Below are 18,306 nucleotides of genomic sequence, written 5' to 3' on the forward strand. Positions count from 1 at the left end.
TGTAAACAAAACCACATTTTCATCGACAGCACTTATTTTAGGCTTTAGAAATTTGCTAGATTCATTTAAGAAATAGTTTTCTTAGTTTTCAGTCCAATTCAATAACCATAATCTAACATAGCAATAAGCGCAATTAACATTACAGGATAATAATAACCCGCGTGATGGCGGACATATCGCTCGCAAAACGGTCGCTTCTCAACAACCCGTCCAAACGGGCCATCATGGAGCGATCCAATTCACGATCCACGTGTCTTGCAGAAGTACAGGTACTAATAATTACTTATTTATTAAATTATTTAATTTTTTACAGAATTATCATCACTCGAGTAACAGCGGATATATCTCTGGCTAAGAGATCGTTACTAAATAATCCGCCAAAGAAACCGTTGATGGATAGAGCGAATTCCAGGACGAATTGCTTGGCGGAAGTTCAGGTTGGGTGAATGGGTGTTAATTTATGTTTGGATGGTGGAACTAACTGTTATAGGACTTAAATTGTTCAGCAATGGTTTAGAATTTAGATGGTGTTAAAAATAACAGATACCTACAGCATGTTGATGTTGACTGGTGTTGGTGTTGAAAGATATTTTTTTGCTTTGTCTTGTAACATTATAAACTCTTTAAGCCATAAATGTTATATGACTAATATCCAATCCGTTATAATGTACAGTTAATACACTAGATGGAAAAAATATGGCCACTAATATTTGTACAGATTACTTCAATAACAATAATAACAATTTCCAACCAAAGAACCAATTAGTCTAAAAACTAATCGAACTCTCTAATCTAGAGACTAATCTAACCTTTTAAAAACCTTCATGACATGACGCACCCAACTAACTTCGAATTTACCAATACTTAACATTCATTTTTGACCCAAAAAACATTTTATTACTAGTTAAAATCTTTATAAATGTCATATTCTAGACGGAAATAGAGCGGATATTCGACCTGGCGCGTACACTGCAACTGGTGGTGCTGGACTGTGACACCATCAATCATCCCTCACAACTTGCAAAAACCTCCCTTGCGCCTACTATCGTGTACCTGAAGATATCTAGTCCGAAGGTAAGTTATAATCTTATGGAATTATAAAGAATTAAGTCACACTTATTATTTCTGATTTAATTGAAGTATATTTACTTCACCTTTACTTATGGAACATTCATTCGTATTTTGCTGACTGAATTCATCATTTAAAGTTCTTAATTCTTGTTAAAGATGTTTACACGAAACCTTTTCTTTGTAAATGCACTTAGATACCGTTTTAAAAACATACAATCTTGTTTACTGAATAGATGGTTTTCTTAAAACATAGTAAGTCTACCTCTTTATTATTCTCCTTCCTGAAACTTTATTTTGCTTGCTTGCATCGGTATTAAATAATTTCCGTCTCTATTTCGCCGATCTAAAAGTGCATCTAAAATAAGTCTTGTTGAACAAATCAATGTGTTCTGATTTTTAAGTAGATTTTGGAAATCTACTTTTATTTAGGTTAGCACATTAAGTTTCCGACATCTGATTATGACTTCATTTTTTCCCATATTTTGAATACTTGATCATACCTTCCAGGTGCTCCAACGACTAATAAAGTCCCGCGGCAAGGGGCAGAGCAAGAACCTGTCGGTACAAATGGTGGCCGCGGAGAAGCTCGCGCAGTGCCCGCCGGAGATGTTCGACCTGACGCTGGATGATAACCAGTTGGAGGACGCGTGTGAGAAGATCGCGGAGTATTTGGAGGTTTGTGTTTTGTTTGATATGATAATATTATGTTAAATTTGCTGTTAATATTTTGTTAATTATTATTTTTTGGTTTTCGAAGAAAATGTATAGGACGTTAAAAAGTCGCTTAAAATATAGAGCGTATTTTCTTTGAATGATGATTGCAGTTCTATCCTTTTTTTAATTTAAGTTAATTTTTGTGAATAAAGTAGATGTTTAGTGAGTTAAATGTTGTTCGTGCAATTAAAAACAACGTCATCGTCCGCTTATGTCAGCTGTTGTTGCTGCTGTTGTTTTAGTTATTTTACGATTTTGTTGTGTCAGCACATAAAAATGTGAGAAATATTGGCAGCACAAAAAATTGCATAGCTTTTTTGAAGTGAAACTTCTTTAGGCGCGTTGAGAGTAAAATTTCAAGGTCGCTTCATGGCATTACCGTCACGTAGTAGTGGCAACGATTTTGATATTTTTGAATCAACAATTTTCTCTTCTGACATGTGTGCTCGACACACATGCTCTTTTTTTCTTGTTTCTACTTTTGGACCTACCATTTCGATTTCTCATCAATGCCGTCACAATAAGTTACAAGTGTTTATGGGCGGTGGTGACCACTTAACATCAGGTGGCCCACCTGCTCCTTTGCTTGCTCTGACATAAAAAAAAAACAAAACTAAGTACAACTATGTTATGTGTAACACATTGAACACTTGTATATCGTTACAGAAGTACTGGCGCGCGACGCACCCGCCGGCGGCGGCGGCGCGCGCGCCCGCGCTGCACCCCGCGCACCCCGCACACCCCGCGCACGCGCACCACCCCGCCGCGCACGCGCAGCCTGGTGAGTACACGGGGGGAGTGGGGGTGGGGATGGGGATGTGTAGGAAGTGGGGATGGGGATGTGTGGGGCGTGGGGATGGGGATGGGTGGGGATCGGGATGTGTGGGTAGTGGGGATGGGGATGTGTGGGGAGTATGTGTGGGGAGTGGGGGTGTTTGGGGGTGGGGATGGGGATGAGTGGGGATCGGGATGTGTTGGGAGAAGGGATGGGGATGTGTGGGAGTGGGGAGTATGTGTATGGGGAGAGTGTAGTGTAGATGTGGTGAAGATGGTCATGGTTATGATATGTGTGGGGAGTGGGGAAGTGGGGAGTGTGTGTTTGGGGAGAGTGTTGTGTAGATGTGGTGAAGATGGTCATGGTGATGATATCGATGACTGTGGTGGGGTTAGTAGTATTAATGGTGATGATTATATTAGTGAAAGGGATAATGATGAGGATTGTAATAGTGATCGTGGCGGTAAGGATGTATAATAATGGTGGAATGAACGATTATCTGGTGAACATGTTTGTGTATGGAGACCCTGACAATGATGGGGACAAACTTGTAAAAAATTATGTGTTATGTGAAAATTTTAATAATTATGATAGAAGATAATTTCCAAATGATAATCTTTACAGCGTAATACAATAAATTATTAATTTCCGGTAATACACAATTTGAATTTTGCCATATAAGTTTCATTAATGTGATAATTTTTATAACGTAATACTCTTGTCAATCTCATACTCATTACACATTTACAATAGGTGAAAAGGGGACTTTTTCAAACTTTTTGAAGTGAAAGAAAGCAGATGAATATCCAAGTGAATTAGTTTAAAAAATCTGACAGTTATTCGTAATACCAAAATTCAATTATAAAGAAGGAGAATAAAATCTTACAATAATTTTCACAATCCGTAATTTCTTGTGCGACAATGTACATCCCTACGAAGTCACAGATTCAAAATTGGTCTATCTACATACACATCTAGAATATTTTAGAATAGTCTATAACTGACAAATAACGTATTTTAATTTAAAAAATCCCAGACAATATCATTTTAAATTTAAAGGTAGATTTTTAACATGACGTTTTATAACAAACACATAATATAACTGGTTTGGTTAGGTTACACCGGCCGAGGTCAAAGGCTGTCACAAGTGTACTCAGGTACCCGCATATATAGTATAAATGTTGTATCGTAGCAGTACTAATTGTTGCTGTAATAGCCCTACTGGTATCTATGCTTCTATAGGACCTTCAAGTTTAGGGGCAAGATCATTGCCAATAAAAAATGGGGGTATAATTTTTGATATTTTTTTTTTATCAAATCTGGGTTTTGGGAGCTCAGTTCGAATGGAACTGATTAAAAAGAAAAGTCTTTACTGTTTACACAATTACACAATTAATAGAATCTTCATTCATTTTAAGACAGACTTCTTCAGACATTTTAACTTTTACTTACGATCCTAGAAATCTCTTCCCTGACAGTCATGATAATTATCATTAAAATTATATTTATAAACTCGAACATCTATTGAACATCTATTCGATTGAATATAAGGATTTTTTTATCTAAAACAATAAAAAAATCCTTATATTCAATTAAAACTTATTGTCATGACTGTTTGTCAAATTCAGAATGGTGTAATAAATGTCTATATACGTTATCATTTTTTCCTTGTAGATTTTCCAACCCTTAAACTTAGTATTAGATTTCATTTTCATCTAGACATTCGTCACCTAAATTACCGATTCCCTGTTCGCCACTTTCCATATATTATGTAATACAAATTTCATCACCATATCATCTATGTATGTAAATATTTCTTGATATCTGTAACTAACAAATTCATTATCTCTATTGAACCCCCTGCTCACTCGGGAGGACATCGGGAGAGGTCTGACTCCTACAATTACGAAAGGGAGAGAGGTAACTAACATGCAGATGTCAGTTTCACGAACAGTTGGGATAAAAAGTTATTTGTAAATACGCTTTCCCTAAGTCATTTAAAATTGTACGGAAACTTTTTTGGAACAAAACGTTCATGTTCCTGAAACTGATGTCCAATTTGAAGATTATGGTAAAACTTATCTATATGATCGGTTATAATGCTGTTACACCGATTTGTGATAAGTTTTGTAATAATTTTATCCTGAAATTCAATTAACTTTTTATACATAAGTTTTAGTCACAAAGATTCACAAGAAAACAAGCTTTCACGGCAGACAACGGCTTAAAATATTAATGATAAATTTCCTGATAACTGACCTCCTTCGTTTCTTAATATTGTATGTCCAACGTTGTATTGCACTTCACTACTTAGTTCATAATCTCCTGATTCAAATATGTTTCATTTACACTTCAGCATTACGCCATTCACATCAATGTTGTATTCTGTATGTTGTCGCTTATTCGAACGTCATTTATATGTATTGGTACGCTTTTAGAGCTATAGTGTTCACCGTGTATCATTACAAATGTATTATAGAATCGTCCACTTCATTAGTTCCTGTTCATTTCAGTAAACGCGGCAGGACAAGCACATTAGCATCGCAGAAGATCATATAATCCTGTTGTCATTTAGCAGACCGACGAAGCCCCATCCAGGTTGAATCATTTTGGTTCCCAAGTTTATTGCTTGTCCCACTAATCATGGTGTCGCTTCTACTAACTCAAATAGTTCCTCACAGATCCGTTTCTATCAGAGGTCACTTTGCACTGTCGTCTTTAAATTTATCGATGTCTATTCTATTGCTTTTTTTATATTAAATATTGTCTCTGAATCATCTTTGGACTGGCCGTTTACTTATTAATTATTTCTCGTAACATTTCAACTCAAACCCACGTTCAAAGATGGCAGACCAATGCTATGCTACTCAGGAATGCTTAAGGGCTTCATCAGGTGTGTGGTTTGCAGCGGCGCCGCCCCCCGCGCCCGCGGCCGCCGTGCTGCCCAGCCCGGGCAAAGTGCGCAATGTGGGGGAGCTCAGGGCGCCCCTCGTTACCTAACAGGGCCCGTAAGTGCGTGCCGTGTGAGCGCCGGCCCTCTCCCAGCCCTCGTGTGCCGTGTGTCTAACGTGTGTCATATCCTCTGCCGGTCGACGTCCGATGCGAGATGGAACGGGTAGAATTGACGAATCGTTTCATAGATATAATAAATGTAAAATGTTCATAATAATCTACCTTTTCCATCTCGCACTTTAACCCTGACCGAGACGGGCAACATAAAACAGACAATTGGTTTGATCCACTAACCCCTCCAACATATTAGAGCACATAATAACCCATATCGTCCTCAGGCGGCAGGTCCCGCGCGCGGCCCGAGCGGCTGGAGGAGGAGTACTACGCGCGCGAGCAGTACCACCGGTACCCGCGCGAGTACCCGCGGGACTACCACGAGGGGTACGCGGGCGAGTACCGCGGGGACGAGGCGTACGGGCACGACTACACGCGCGAGTACGCGCGGGACTTCCCCCGCGAGTTCCCGCGGGAGGAGCGCGGGGCGCGCGCGCGGGACCGCGAGCCCGGCGACGAGTTCGCGCCCTCGCGCCGCGCCCTCAACGCGCTCTAGCGCCCGCCGCGCCCCGCGCCCCGCGCCCCACCGGCGCCCCGCGCCCTACCGCCTCCCCGCGCCCCTACAGCGCCCCGCTCTCACCCCCCAGTACCCGCCTCGAAAGCACCGACATTCGCCGTTCACCGAGCTGTCCGATCAATTTTACGTCGATACTCTAATGCACTTTCGTCGATGATATTACTCATTAAGTATTGAATTGTAAATATAGATAGGTCCGGGGCCGGTTGCGGGTCGCTCGGCGCCGCTTGCGGCCGGTCGGTTTGCGATTTTGTGTAATTTCGGTATATTTTTAGTATTCATTGTCGCGCATAAAGACGCTGTTTCGATTACTGAGCTTTAGTGCCACGCTTCGAAGACGGTGTGAGTGATTTTTGCCTTCGAGTTATGTATCGAAACGATTCGGCATTTTTGTTTATTTCGTTGTTTTTACTCACTGCGACTGCGGGCAGTTTAGTTTGAAAGCCTGGTTTTGCTGAATTAAAATGTAATAAATTTGATATCGAGCATCGTTTGATCGACGACAGTGTACCACTTGAAAACCTTGTAATGTTAAAAAGCCTTATTATAGTAGTTAGATGTGTAAGTCCCCGAGATCTTGCAATTTTTTGTAAAGCTTGTATCGTATAAATCAAAAATATTTATTAGCATAGATTTTCGCAGACCGCAAGATTTTGCTTATTTCCATAGACGAGAGACTTATTTAAAAAAATTGTTATTGAATATTCAAAATTATATTTTGAAGCGGTACATTGAGTCACGAAATTTTTGCATAAGTTATGAAAATTATATGTTGTATCTTAATAAATAATATATTGTGTAGATTTTAAGAATTCCTATTTTTAATTATGATTCCCTTGTTCCACGTTTATGTTAAGTTTCTGTAAAAACATTAAGCGAATTGTTTTCAATGTTACCTAAGATTTGTCCACGATTTACCAACGAAAGAACAGATTGAAGAAGTACTGTCGTTTATTAAATGAAAAATGTCATAAAATTCACAATTATAATTGATATAATATCTGTTATATTTCAAAGCTTGATTAAGGCAGGAGGGAGTCTCGGCTTTCTTGTTTTGTGTAAGTGATTGTGTGTGTTCGTGAGGAGAGATGTAGGGATCAATGACGTCATAGACATTATTGCCGTTCGTAAAAAAGTATCTATCTTACTAATAAATAAACTTGCAAAGCTAGTTAGAGGCGCTAGTCACACACAAATTAAAAAAATACTTTACAATACTTATTTGCATGTTTTTGCAATTCATCTTACTCACCAAGCTATCAACGAAGTTAAATATTTTTCATATTACCGTAGTATTGTAGTAAAAAATGTGGGTACTTTTCTACGCACGGCGCTATGCGTTCAAATCGATATAGACAGCGGCCGTGAGCGGACGTCTACGGAAAGCAGTCTTCAATTATTTGCTGGCTATTTAATCTATACGCTTGGTGATTTTTTCTGCAATTATTTGTACAAAGGCCGTGTCTATAAATATTTGAATGTATGTCTATGACAACCCTTGCACTGACGGTACGGATCATGTTATGTATAATACTGAATGATAATTCTAGTGCCGTTAGATATTATCTAATACCCATTTTTGGACATACATACTCTTGTAATTATAATGCATCGTCTGTACTTCATTGTTGCAATCATTTGTAAATAAAATACTTTATATCGATTCTGGTATTTTTATTGAAACCTTTACCAATTAGTTTTATAACCGTGAAAACGGCTAAACACGTGATCCGATAACAAAATAATAGTTAACTGTTGAAGGACTATTAAACGCTTTATTGTAATTTTTAAAATACACGTGAATAATTTTATTGAACAAGCTGAATTTTGCCCTTTTTGTCATGATTAATTAATTTTTCATCATAATACATACCATCCTACTAATATTATAAATGCTTAATGGCTGTTTGTTACTCTTTAGCGCAAATTCTACTGGACCGATTACAATGAAATTTGGTATGTAGGTAGCTGAAAACCCAGAAAAAGACAGGATACTTTTTATAGGTACCAGAAATCCCACAGGAAAGGGAACTATGCGGGTTTTTCTTTGAAAAAGCGAGCTAAGCTGCGGGCGGAATTCTAGTAAATCATAATACCTTTTGCCTTAATACCTGGGCTGTATGTTAGATGTTTACTCTTTACATATTTGAAATGTGCTCTGACATTTGATACACCACATATATTTTTGAAGTGAAAACTTCTTTAGCGGCGTTGGGTATAAAATCTTTAACTCGCGTCAGGACACGTGGCCTGATCGAAAAAGCGTAAGACGGATTTTTTTTTTAGCCCTTATATTCCATGCGTAAGACGTATCCGTCTTACGCATTACCCATTCCAAAATATCAAACATACTGAACGTTAATAATCAAGTTTTCACTTCTGCCGGCACTCCCGGAGTGCAACCCGTCTTTTTTTTTATTCTTTACTCTAAGTCCCTTAGAGGGCGCTGTAGTCAATTTAATGTAACGTCATGTAACTTATAAGCAGCGGACAATGAATAGGCTTCTAACGACACCTTAATTGTCTAATTATGATTACTATTTTAGAAGTTATGAGGGAACAGATGAACATTCATACTCGCATACATACAGGTAAGTATCATTCCTCTCCTTTTGCTTCGCCGTAGTCGGGTAAAGAGATATATTTTTCTAGTTGAACAGACTTTGACTGCGTAGATAATAATTTATATTATATTCAGGCATTTATTGAGCATTCTCATATTATTATTATTTAAACGGTAACCTATTGAAAACTCGAATTTCTATTACCCGAATCTTAAAACACCGTTTCGCATCGTACCATTTTCCAAATAAACTATGTATTACCAAATGTTTATAATCTTTTTATTTAGTTACTATTACTATCGCCTGAAAATAAACATTTCCAGTAAGTATATTTATTGTTTTACTTGAATACCCATACCAGAAAGGTTGACCAGGATATCAAATCCGATACAGTGGGTTAGGTTTGAGTTTGAGAACCAACGCAGTGCCAGAACCGACTCGCTATTGTTTTACTTGCCCAATACAGAAAAGTTTTAGTGTCAAATTCGACTCAGTAGATTAAGGTTTGAACTGCGAGCCGAGCGAGCAAAGCGAGTTTTTCTGGATATCGTTTATATGTATTTCAAAAATTTGTGTTTTAAAAATCTGGCGTTCGTGCACATGGATTACGGTCATCTGGATTTTGTGCATTTATTATTAACTAGTGGTCCGCCCCGGCTTCGCCCGTGGTACATATTTCGCAATAAAAGGTAGCCTATGTCCTTTCTCGGGTATCAAAATATCTCCATACCAAATTTCATGCAAATTGGTCCAGTAGTTTAGGCGTGATTGAGTAACAGACAGACAGACAGAGTTACTTTCGCATTTATAATATTAGTAAGGATTATTATTAATTATCAGTTATCACCTTGACCAGCATCATAGTAAATTTTGAACATGAAATTGAAGTAAAAGGGATGAAAAATGAAACGAGCACATAAGAAAACGTAATCATTTAATTTATTACAGGCATTATAATTGACATAATCCATTCGGGCATCGCCCCAGATAAATAAATTAAACATCACAATACATAACAGATAAATATCTAATCTTGCCTCTTTGGTGTCTACTAGCTAACGTTATATTAATTTTATTTACAATTTTACACCCAGTGCTTGGTATACGAGTTTATTACATACATGAATATTTCGTTTTACGTTGATGACGTAAGACTAGAAAACTATGTATAATCATTTAAGCGCGTCACACACGGTGAAGATACTATAATATTTTATCTTAAGATACTGTAATATTTTATATTACAGTACATTATTATACATTACATTACACACAATGTACACAGTATCTGACCCGAAATTTTGTAGGTCATTTGTAACATGATGGCGGTTCTACAGGGCTCTTAGTACGCAATGACAAAAAGAAAAATGATGGTCAGAACGCTGATACCGGATACCTTAAGATACTGTAATATAAAATATTACAGTATCTTAAGATAAAATATTATAGTATCTTCACCGTGTGTGACGCGCTTAATTCATTTTAAATATTATCATAGAAGAGAAAATTCGTACAAAGAATAAGGTAAACAGATTTTAAAATAAAACAGATTTTAAGAAGATTTACAATTTTGCGGATACAATGTGAATTCTTATTTATTTTCCGATGAAGGTAAAGTCGCTTTTTAAATGTATATAGCAGTAAATAAAATGGTAGTAATACTTATCCTAGTCTCTAAAGAACTTGTGAACATGTCACCTATTACATAATATTATATGAAAATATAAGCTTAGAATACATATTCTTATTGCATTAATGGACAATTTTTTACATATAGTTTTATACACAAGTTCTCTTGAAATTATTTAGGTACATATAGCTCATAGCTTCACAATTACACCTGGGTGATTCATATGAATGTTATAATACTAGTTCTATCCGTCCACACCTTAGCCTAAATATTTACAATCCTCTCGATCTTTGGTACAAAACGTTCCAATATTTACACTTTACATTTTTACACTCGGCGCTTATATTTCAGCGCTTTCTTTCCCAAATTAAATCGGACTAGTTTCATCGCTAGTCAGATGTACAAGTAGTCGTTTTTTGTTTCTCTACAGTAGCTTATACTGGGGAATTTGTATACTGGGCTGTATCGTCTGTTGTCGTCTGACTCTAGGGAGAGAGCGGACAGCGCTCTGGAAGCTTCGTCGTCTTGGGTGTCGTCGGGGGAGGGGAGCGGGGTGTGGGGTGTGTGCGGGGGGAGGGGAGTGAGGGGGGCGAGGGGTAGTGTGCGCGGGGGGAGGGGGGGCGCGCGCGGGTTGCGGCGCACGCGGAAGTGGCAGTCGCTGTCCGACGGCCACGCGCGCTGCACTAGGAGGGGGAGGTCGTCCGGGTGCAGCTTGCGCTCGTACTCTTGGGAGGGGCACACCTGGAATGAAATAGTGGAATTTTAAATAGAGAGACTCAGACAGACGTGATTACGCAAAGATGAGATGATACAGAAATGTCCTTTTTCTACATGTTTTATTTTACCAAGTTTTTTTTTTAGCTAAAGTTTAAGCTTATAGACAAATTCTCAAGTTCTTAGATAGATTTAAAAGTAATTCTTAAATATTTATCAAACAAAAAATACCTACCTCATACAAAGAGAACCTCTCAACGCCCTCATTAGAGTCGTAACAGTGTAGCAGTATCGCTAGCAGTTCATCAGCTGTCGTCCTCTCACTCGTTAGCAAACACTTGTATTGAGATGACGACATTAGTGCTGAGTCGTAGATCTTCACGAGACCACCTGGCCGCATTTGCAGAGAAAATCTGGAAAGAGAAACGTCAATATTAGGAGAGGAACATGAAAATAAAATCATTGATGGAGTTGAAACTCAAAATCAAAACAAGTTTCTAAAATAATACGTATGCGTTAATTGATATAAGCACTGAACCTATTGAAATGTCGCATAAAATAATTACAATTCAAAACTCAGGAATAAAATTAATCTAAATAATAAATAGTACATTGTAACATAAGATTAACATTCTAATATTACTATGTACTACAAAATACATATACTATAATGTAACGAATGAAATATGTTCTCAAATAGATTAAAATATAAACAATGTAACACGTAGCAACGAGCAGATAATAATACCTAAATAAGCTTGTTAAAGATAAAACATCAATCCATACGCATCCACTTGAAATAATTAAATGTAACGATAAATTTGAAGATGCACTAAAAGGCATTACGGGAACATCGAATAAAGAACTCCAAATGTTAAGACTTTGTTAAGATATCTGATGGACATAAACATAAATATAAAAGTTTATGATACATTTTTCTTATTCGGAACTCCTTTGATAAGGAAACCTATAAATATTAAGTACTATAACTCGTGTATAATAAATAATAACAATCGGTTAAAAATATCGAATTTCAATTAGGTACTTTTACAATAAAAAGGAAAAGACTAAAAATCCCACGTAACCGTGAATCATAACAGCTGTAATATTATGATTAAAAGGAGCATTCTCATTATAACATTTTATTTGTACTCATAAACTTCTATCAATACAATTTTTATGAAATTAATCTATACCTTTAAAAATAAGTTCTTAACTCTCTGGCAGTCTATTTATAACTTCACTTTCTTATCCATAACTCTATCAGTTACAGCAATAACAATAGATATTACGTCTACGGATAATTTTAACGATTATTGGTGTTATTTATGGTCATAATCACCATTGTTTGCGTAATAATTATCACAACGGCAATAAAAAAGAAAACTATGACGATACATTGATGATGCACTTCTGTTTAATGGTTTTCTTACTTTCCTGGTATATTTATATAAGTTTTGGTTAAATCTATACTTAATATTATAAAGCTGAAGAGTTTGTTTGTTTTAACACGCCAATATCGGGAACTACTGGTCCGATTTGAAAAATTCTTTCGGGCTGTTAGATAGACCATTTATCGAGGAAGGCTTTAGGCTATATATCATCTCGCTAAGACCAACAGGAGCGGAGCACTGCGGGTAAAACCGCGGAGCACAGCTAGCATATATTAAAAGTAAAGTTCGTAGGTACTCCTATTTCCGAATCAAAAATCATCTCTACTAGAAAGAAAAGCATATTTTCTATTAGTTAAAAACAACATAGAATAAAATCATCATTAATTATGAGATTCTCGGCAAGTGAAAGGGCTATAACATAGGCATAGGCATAACTCTCTGATTGTTTCCTCTACAAGCCATCCGTAATTACTCATTACTAGGCTAAGAATTTTCTCCCATCCGGCGGACCTTGTTACATTGATTATAGCAACAATTCCCTTCAATCACTTTAATCCAGCCTTTATAAATCAGAATTGAATGAGAAGAATGTAAACAATGCTATCAAGTCATTAAAGCCCAATCAAAGTGCCACAAACAATACAGACGTCACAACAAAAAAAGAACAGCCATACGGTCACAGGGCTTGGAGAAATCTTTAAACTTTTTATTACTGTCGTGTTTATGCGCCAGGAATAGCACCGGAAAGGGGACAAAAGCGTCTTTTTCGAGCGGCTAGCCGGTGGTCCTACGAATGTTGTAGTAACACTGTTTTGACAGATTTTCGACTAGAACATCAACGTTTTGACAAAACCGCTAACAAATGGATTTGGAGGGGAAGAAAATTAGTTAATTATATTGCTGACAAATATCTCAATTTTCAAAGAAGTAAATATACATTCGGCTAGTTTCACGAAAGAATGCTAGTCGCTTTCAAAAGCATCTCAACTATTACAACCAAGATTACCCCAGAACTATTTTAAAAACATTGTCCAATGTTTATTGGTTTTCTTTGTATATATTTTGATGCACTATGATCATTATTATTTAATGTCATAAATAATAGAGTCAAAGAATGCAATTAAATATTATTGCACACAACAAATTTGTCATACTAATATGATTTGGGTGCAATTAATTAGACAGAAGCGAATATTCAATACATTTAATAATTAATTATTATATTATCAACAGTCAAAACAGAAAGGTTGCGAACTTATAGTGCAATTGGCCTAAAATTCAGATCTAGTTGTGACCTAAATTTGATAGCCCAGTACTTTGAGGACGTAAGCCAAAATTGACAAACTATGATGTGATCAAGATAGGCAATAACTTTAGTAAAGTAACAATTTATTTGAGAAATAAATATTGATTATAAGGCTAATAAAATAATAATATTACAAAAAGAACCGATCCTATCATTTTAGACATAAGCCAGAGGCCAGCGCTAAGTTGTGAACAGGTTGGAATTTTACATTAAGGAGTACTTGAGCAGGCGGCTTTATTTAAGGATTTCTGTTTTATCCAATATGCACTTCAAATAAAACTTGGCTATATCTAATATCGATACTTTTTGCTGTGGTACTTAATGTACTTTATGTGATGCGTCTGCAATTCGCATTTCTGTCGTGATTGCCGGATTCATATTATCCATACTATCTATCTATACATAATATAATAAATCTGTAGAAGGGTCAATTCTGTACATTGAAAATATTGAAAAAATAAATAGCAGGGGGTGTTACTGGATCGATACCAAACCCAAATATGTGATTAAAAAAATTTTTGTCTGTCTGTCTGTCTGTCTGTCTGTCTGTCTGTCTGTATGTGAAGACATCACGTGAAAACTAACGGTTCGATTTCGATGAAACTTGGTATAATTATACCTTATTATCCTGGGCGTAAAATAGGATACTTTTTATCCTGGAAAAATACGTAGAAAAAAAATTAATCTTAATTTTTCAGTTTTAACCATAGACGTTGTTCTCTAGAACCGCGAACACACGTTGCGTATTATTATAGGCCTAGCCGTATTTGGGTCCAATAGATATTTATAAGATGTCATTGTCAGAGTTACTCAAAATGGAGAAATAAACCACCCACGCCAAGACCGACATCCGCGCGGACGGAGTCGCGGGCGGAAGCTAGTAATATTATAAATGCGAAAGTAACTCTGTCTGTCTGTCTGTTACTCAATCACGCATAAACTACTGAAACAATTTTCGTGAAATTTGGTATAGAGATATTTTTATACCCGAGAAAGGACATAGGCTACTTTTTATCCCGAAAAATTGACGCAATCCCGGAAATCCCACGGGACCGGGAACTATGCGGGTTTTTCTTTGACTGCGCGGGCGAAGCCGCGGGCGGAAAGCTAGTTAAATATAAAGGGAATAATAATGTCTCTATATTATATATTATACTAGCGGTCCGCCCCGGCTTCGCCCGTGGTACATATTTCGCAATAAAAGGTAGCCTATGTTCTTTCTCAGGGTCTAAAGATTATCTGTGCCAAATTTCATCAAAATCGGTCCAGTAGTTTATGCGTGAAAACCATACATACATACATACATACATACATACAAACCTTTCCTCTTTATAATATTAGTATAGATTAGAACCCATTCATCCTCAAAAATATATTAAAATACCACACTATATATGTACTTACTTCGAGTAACCCTTAGGATGGCAGGCCTGGAGCGCAGCGGGTCTCGCGTCGTCATCCAACACGAGCGTAGTCCGCAGACCAGCGGCTCTGACCCTCACTTCCATGCTCAGGTAGAACAGCCGAGGGTCCCGGTGCCTCATGCGGAACTTGCCCAGGAGGGTGGCAACTACCTCTTTGGCACGGGTGCCCCAGGTCACTGAGAGGGTCTTGTACTCTATGTCCGGTCGCAGGCAGCGGGCGTAGACTTTTATTGTGGTCTGGAAATAAAATAGTATGTCATTTTTCTTAACCATTTTTTTTAAACATTCTTAATAGGTAGGTAGCAGTATACATATGTTTACGAAAAGCTGCGAGTAAGAGTTTTAGTGGTAAAGAATTCGGTAATAAATTAATTACGACCTTTTTTCAGAAATTTTTTTTATTTTTTTTTTTTTTTATTTTATTTTATTTAAAAAACATCACATGTCATTACAGGACAATGCCCAATGCGACAGAGATACACTTTACTATATAATATAAACTTAGCTAACATAAATACTAAATTGAAAATATTCATACAAAAATCAACATGGAAATAGAAAATTTAAATAACTTTTTTAAGAATAACAGATTAACTGTAGTATCACCCTTGCGAATTCACTCATAGGACAATAAAATAAGTCCGCTCTTTCGTGCGCTTCATTTATGATGCGGATCGCCCGTGCTATTGGTGTTTTCGCAAGAAGGTTGGTTCGTGCTGTGGGCACAAGCAACAGTGGTGAGCGGTGCCGCTTCCACGCGAATCTGGTGGGGACGCAGAAACTGAAACATTCAAGTAGTCTTGAGTTCTGTTCCCTACCACGAAGAAGACTTATTACATAGACGGCAAGCGAAAAATCTCGCCGTACACTCAATTTATTGTACCCCACCATACCCAATACAAATAAGGTGGGGTACATCAACGGATAAAAAGGATATACCCCATATAATTTTAAATATAGATGTCTCATGAATTTATTTTGAACCCTCTCCAACATTAAAATATATTTGTCTTCATGAGGAGCCCAAACTGCTGCATTGTGTTCCAAACGACTTCTTACTAACGCGTTATATAGGACCTTGAGTGTTGTAATGTTAGTGAAATCTTTGGCCTGTCTCAAAACAAATCCAAGGTTCCTGTATGCCGTTTTACATGTTTTTATTATATGTTCACGAAATCTTAGATCAGCAGAGAACCAAACGCCTAAGTCCCGACCCTGCGTCATACGCTGAATTGAAACCGGACCTATTTTGTAGTCATACAAGAGAGGAGACCGAGTACGATGGAAACTCATTACCGAACACTTATTAGGATTGAAGTGAAGCTTGTTTTGACTACTCCAATGAAGGATCCTAGCAACATCATTTTGTAGGCGTTCACAGTCTGACAGATTTCTTACTTCGGCGTATAATTTCAGATCATCTGCGAATAGCAAACACTGACCATAAGTGAGGACGTCTGACAGGTCATTAATCATTATAGTGAACTCTAATGGACCGAGATTACTACCCTGACTTACACCTGATCTAGTGAAATATGACTGCGATTCGCAGCCATTATAGTCGACATATTGTTGTCTGTCTTTCATATAGGAGGCCCAGAATTTTATCAATTTCGGAGTAAATCCCATCTTCGCAAGCTTTCCCAATAGCACATCATTATCTACAGTGTCAAAAGCTTTTTTAAAGTCCAGGTAGATAACATCTACCTGAACCCCAGTGTCCACTGCAGGTACTAGGTATGCCATTAAGTTGAGCAGATTAGTAGTAGTACTTCGCGCCGGTCTGAATCCATGTTGTTCCTCGCATAGCTGTGCTGACACCTGCGAATACACACCCGCCTGTATTGCCGATTCAAAAACTTTTGCTGGCGTTGAAAGTACGGCTACTGGTCTGTATTCGCTGATGTTCGGTCCCGCCTTACCCTTAGGAACAGGAATAACTCGAGACGTTTTCCATATTTTTGGAAATATGTTAGAGTGTAAACAGGCGTTAAATATGCGTTGAAGGGGTTCAGCCAGCACCCTACTACAATCTTTAAATAAGAATGATGGTATACCATCTGGGCCAGCAGAAGTTTTGGGTTTAAGGCGCGTCAAAGCTTTTCTGACCTCTCCTACTGTCACCATATCGATTTGAACGCGCGCGCTACTCGACCCCATAGCTAACGCCGCATTCGTATCTAAAATTGGTGCACAATTGCTGTAAACACTTTGAAAGTACTGAGCAAACTGAATAGCGCACTCTTCATTATTCAAAAGTCTACCATCTTTCATAATCATATTACTCCTGCTTGAAGACCTTCTCGCTTTGACATATTGCCAAAATAATTTCGGGTCTTTCGAAAACTGAAGTTGTATTTTGTCTTTGTAACTATCATAAGCAATTTTAATATCAGCTTTTACAGCCGATCTTAACAATGAGAATTCATTATAATCGCTCGCCAACTTAGATTTTTTATACTTTTTCTGAAATGAAGCTTTTAATTTAATTTTATTTATAAGATCTCTTGTATACCAGTTAGGGTAGTGATACTTACACGAACCATTATTTTTTTTAGCTTTTCTAGGTACGCATTCATCTAAAACACTATCTAGTATACCATAAAAATATTTTAACATCTCATCGACGTCCTGTATGTCGTATAACGCAGACCAATCTACTGAACCTAACCGCGAATATAAAAGGGGAAAATCGGCCTTATAAAAATTCCATTTCGGGCGCGCATTGCAGTCGGCACCGGACGCCGGCGCCGGCGACTCCGATGCTGTGGAGACGATGCGCACGCTCACTGCGAGCGGCGGGTGGTACTCGTCCACGGTCACCAAGGGCTCGTCGGCCGCCGACACCGACACCTCCCCGCGACACCCTGCGTGACAAACCCAGTCCAACTGACGACCCATAAAATTAGGCACGGTGTTTTGTTGAGTGAATTCGCAATAGGTTAAAAAGTATTCATAATAATTACTTATATTTACCGGACATGAATATATATTTAAGTCTCCGATAACAATAATTTCTTTATATTTAGTACATAATTTTTCTATTATACTAAACAACAATAAGTAATCAGTCTCAGAACTATTTGGAGGAATATAAACTACACAACACAAGAATAGAAAGTTATTTTTTA

The 18,306-nt window shown here is 37.5% G+C and overlaps 2 protein-coding genes across 10 annotated transcripts in view; one reads left to right on the forward strand and one right to left on the reverse strand.

Moving 5' to 3' along the window:
- Ca-beta (Calcium channel protein beta subunit) overlaps positions 1-6,181 on the forward strand; it is a 47,809-nt gene extending 41,628 nt beyond the window's left edge. For 4 of the 9 annotated variants that reach the window (XM_089701474.1, XM_089701488.1, XM_089701503.1 and 1 more), the window contains 5 exons: positions 314-437; positions 934-1,074; positions 1,579-1,746; positions 2,452-2,566; positions 5,851-6,181. In XM_089701474.1, the coding sequence (XP_089557600.1) occupies positions 314-437; positions 934-1,074; positions 1,579-1,746; positions 2,452-2,566; positions 5,851-6,122 (820 nt within the window). In that variant the 3' untranslated portion in view covers positions 6,123-6,181. Of the gene's footprint in view, positions 1-145; positions 270-313; positions 438-933; positions 1,075-1,578; positions 1,747-2,451; positions 2,567-3,675; positions 3,718-4,412; positions 4,481-5,073; positions 5,159-5,850 lie in introns of all 9 variants that reach the window. The other 5 variants (XM_089701477.1, XM_089701497.1, XR_016316374.1 and 2 more) reach the window with 4 other exon arrangements.
- A 4,002-nt stretch (positions 6,182-10,183) lies between these two features.
- The window catches only part of rau (RA domain-containing protein rau), a 71,005-nt gene continuing 62,882 nt past the window's right edge, over positions 10,184-18,306 (reverse strand). The window contains exons 3-5 of the mRNA XM_089701718.1: positions 15,156-15,412; positions 11,287-11,464; positions 10,184-11,078 (exon numbers count right to left, since the gene is read on the reverse strand). Coding sequence (XP_089557844.1) covers positions 10,731-11,078; positions 11,287-11,464; positions 15,156-15,412 — 783 coding nt within the window. The 3' untranslated portion in view covers positions 10,184-10,730. The remainder of the gene's footprint in view (positions 11,079-11,286; positions 11,465-15,155; positions 15,413-18,306) is intronic.

This window comes from Colias philodice, chromosome 2 (genome assembly GCF_061535455.1).
Source record: "Colias philodice isolate Cphi_HAF_F1 chromosome 2, ilColPhil1 Martin Lab GWU primary, whole genome shotgun sequence".
Taxonomy (NCBI): domain Eukaryota; kingdom Metazoa; phylum Arthropoda; class Insecta; order Lepidoptera; family Pieridae; genus Colias; species Colias philodice.